This window comes from Buceros rhinoceros, unplaced genomic scaffold, assembly GCF_000710305.1.
Source record: "Buceros rhinoceros silvestris isolate BGI_N320 unplaced genomic scaffold, ASM71030v1 scaffold27664, whole genome shotgun sequence".
Lineage (NCBI taxonomy): Eukaryota > Metazoa > Chordata > Aves > Bucerotiformes > Bucerotidae > Buceros > Buceros rhinoceros.
In genome coordinates, this window is record NW_010409315.1 from 7,904 (window position 1) to 8,696 (window position 793).

Sequence of the window (793 nt, forward strand, 5' to 3'; positions counted from 1 at the left end):
GTTAAACCAGGGGAGCTGATAAGCCCGTGCCAAAGCCCCGAGCCTTTGATCTTCGAGCATTCCCCCTGGGAGCAGGCGAGTGGCGGTAGTAGTGACGTCGTACACGAGATCTGACCCCGCGCTCTTTGCGTTCACTGTCCCGGGTGTTCCCTCCCGGCAGGGAGAAGACGGTCCAGCAGCACGCTGGGGAGACCGACCCCATCCGAACCATGGGGGCCATCCGCAAAGAGAAGGACAACTTCCGCGTCCCGAAGGACTGAGCACTGCCTGGGGCACTTTAACCTCCGTTTAAGTGTAGTTTAGACTACTCAGATGTTTTAGGAGTTGAACCTTCTGTTGTGGTTGGCAGTCATATTTAGGGGTTTATTTTGTTTTAATTAAGGAGAAAAAAAAAAAAAGCACTTTGCCCTTGTTGAGATGTTCTACAGCATATTTATATGAGGATGAAGAATATTTATGCTTCTATTGCCGGCTCTCGAACTGTCCTGTGTGTCGCATGCAGGTCGTTTTACACGTGGCTCAGAGCCTGGGGTGGGAAAGGGTCAAACCTTGAGGTCCTGTTGGTTTTGTGGGAGCCCATTGCAGGTGCAGACGGTGGGTCGGGGGCCCGAGATGATTTCGTTTAACGCAGAAACAGCAAAACGCAGGAACTGCGCTGCCAGCTGCAGATGTGAACTTTTCTCCCGTGCTGCTACCTGCGTCTGTCGCTTCTGGCTCCGCTAAACCAGTTCTCGGTGACAGACTGGCTCTGCCACTGCCAGTTCAGCGCTTGCTTGGTGGTTGGCAGGCTCTG

General features: G+C 53.3%; 1 protein-coding gene across 1 annotated transcript in view; it reads left to right on the plus strand.

Annotated features, from left to right (window-relative positions):
* The window catches only part of HAGH (hydroxyacylglutathione hydrolase), a 5,302-nt gene extending 4,920 nt beyond the window's left edge, over positions 1–382 (plus strand). Inside the window, exon 8 of the mRNA XM_010135206.1 lies at positions 161–382. Within this exon, the coding sequence (XP_010133508.1) occupies positions 161–260 (100 nt within the window). The 3' untranslated portion in view covers positions 261–382. The remainder of the gene's footprint in view (positions 1–160) is intronic.
* Positions 383–793: the final 411 nt, after the last annotated feature.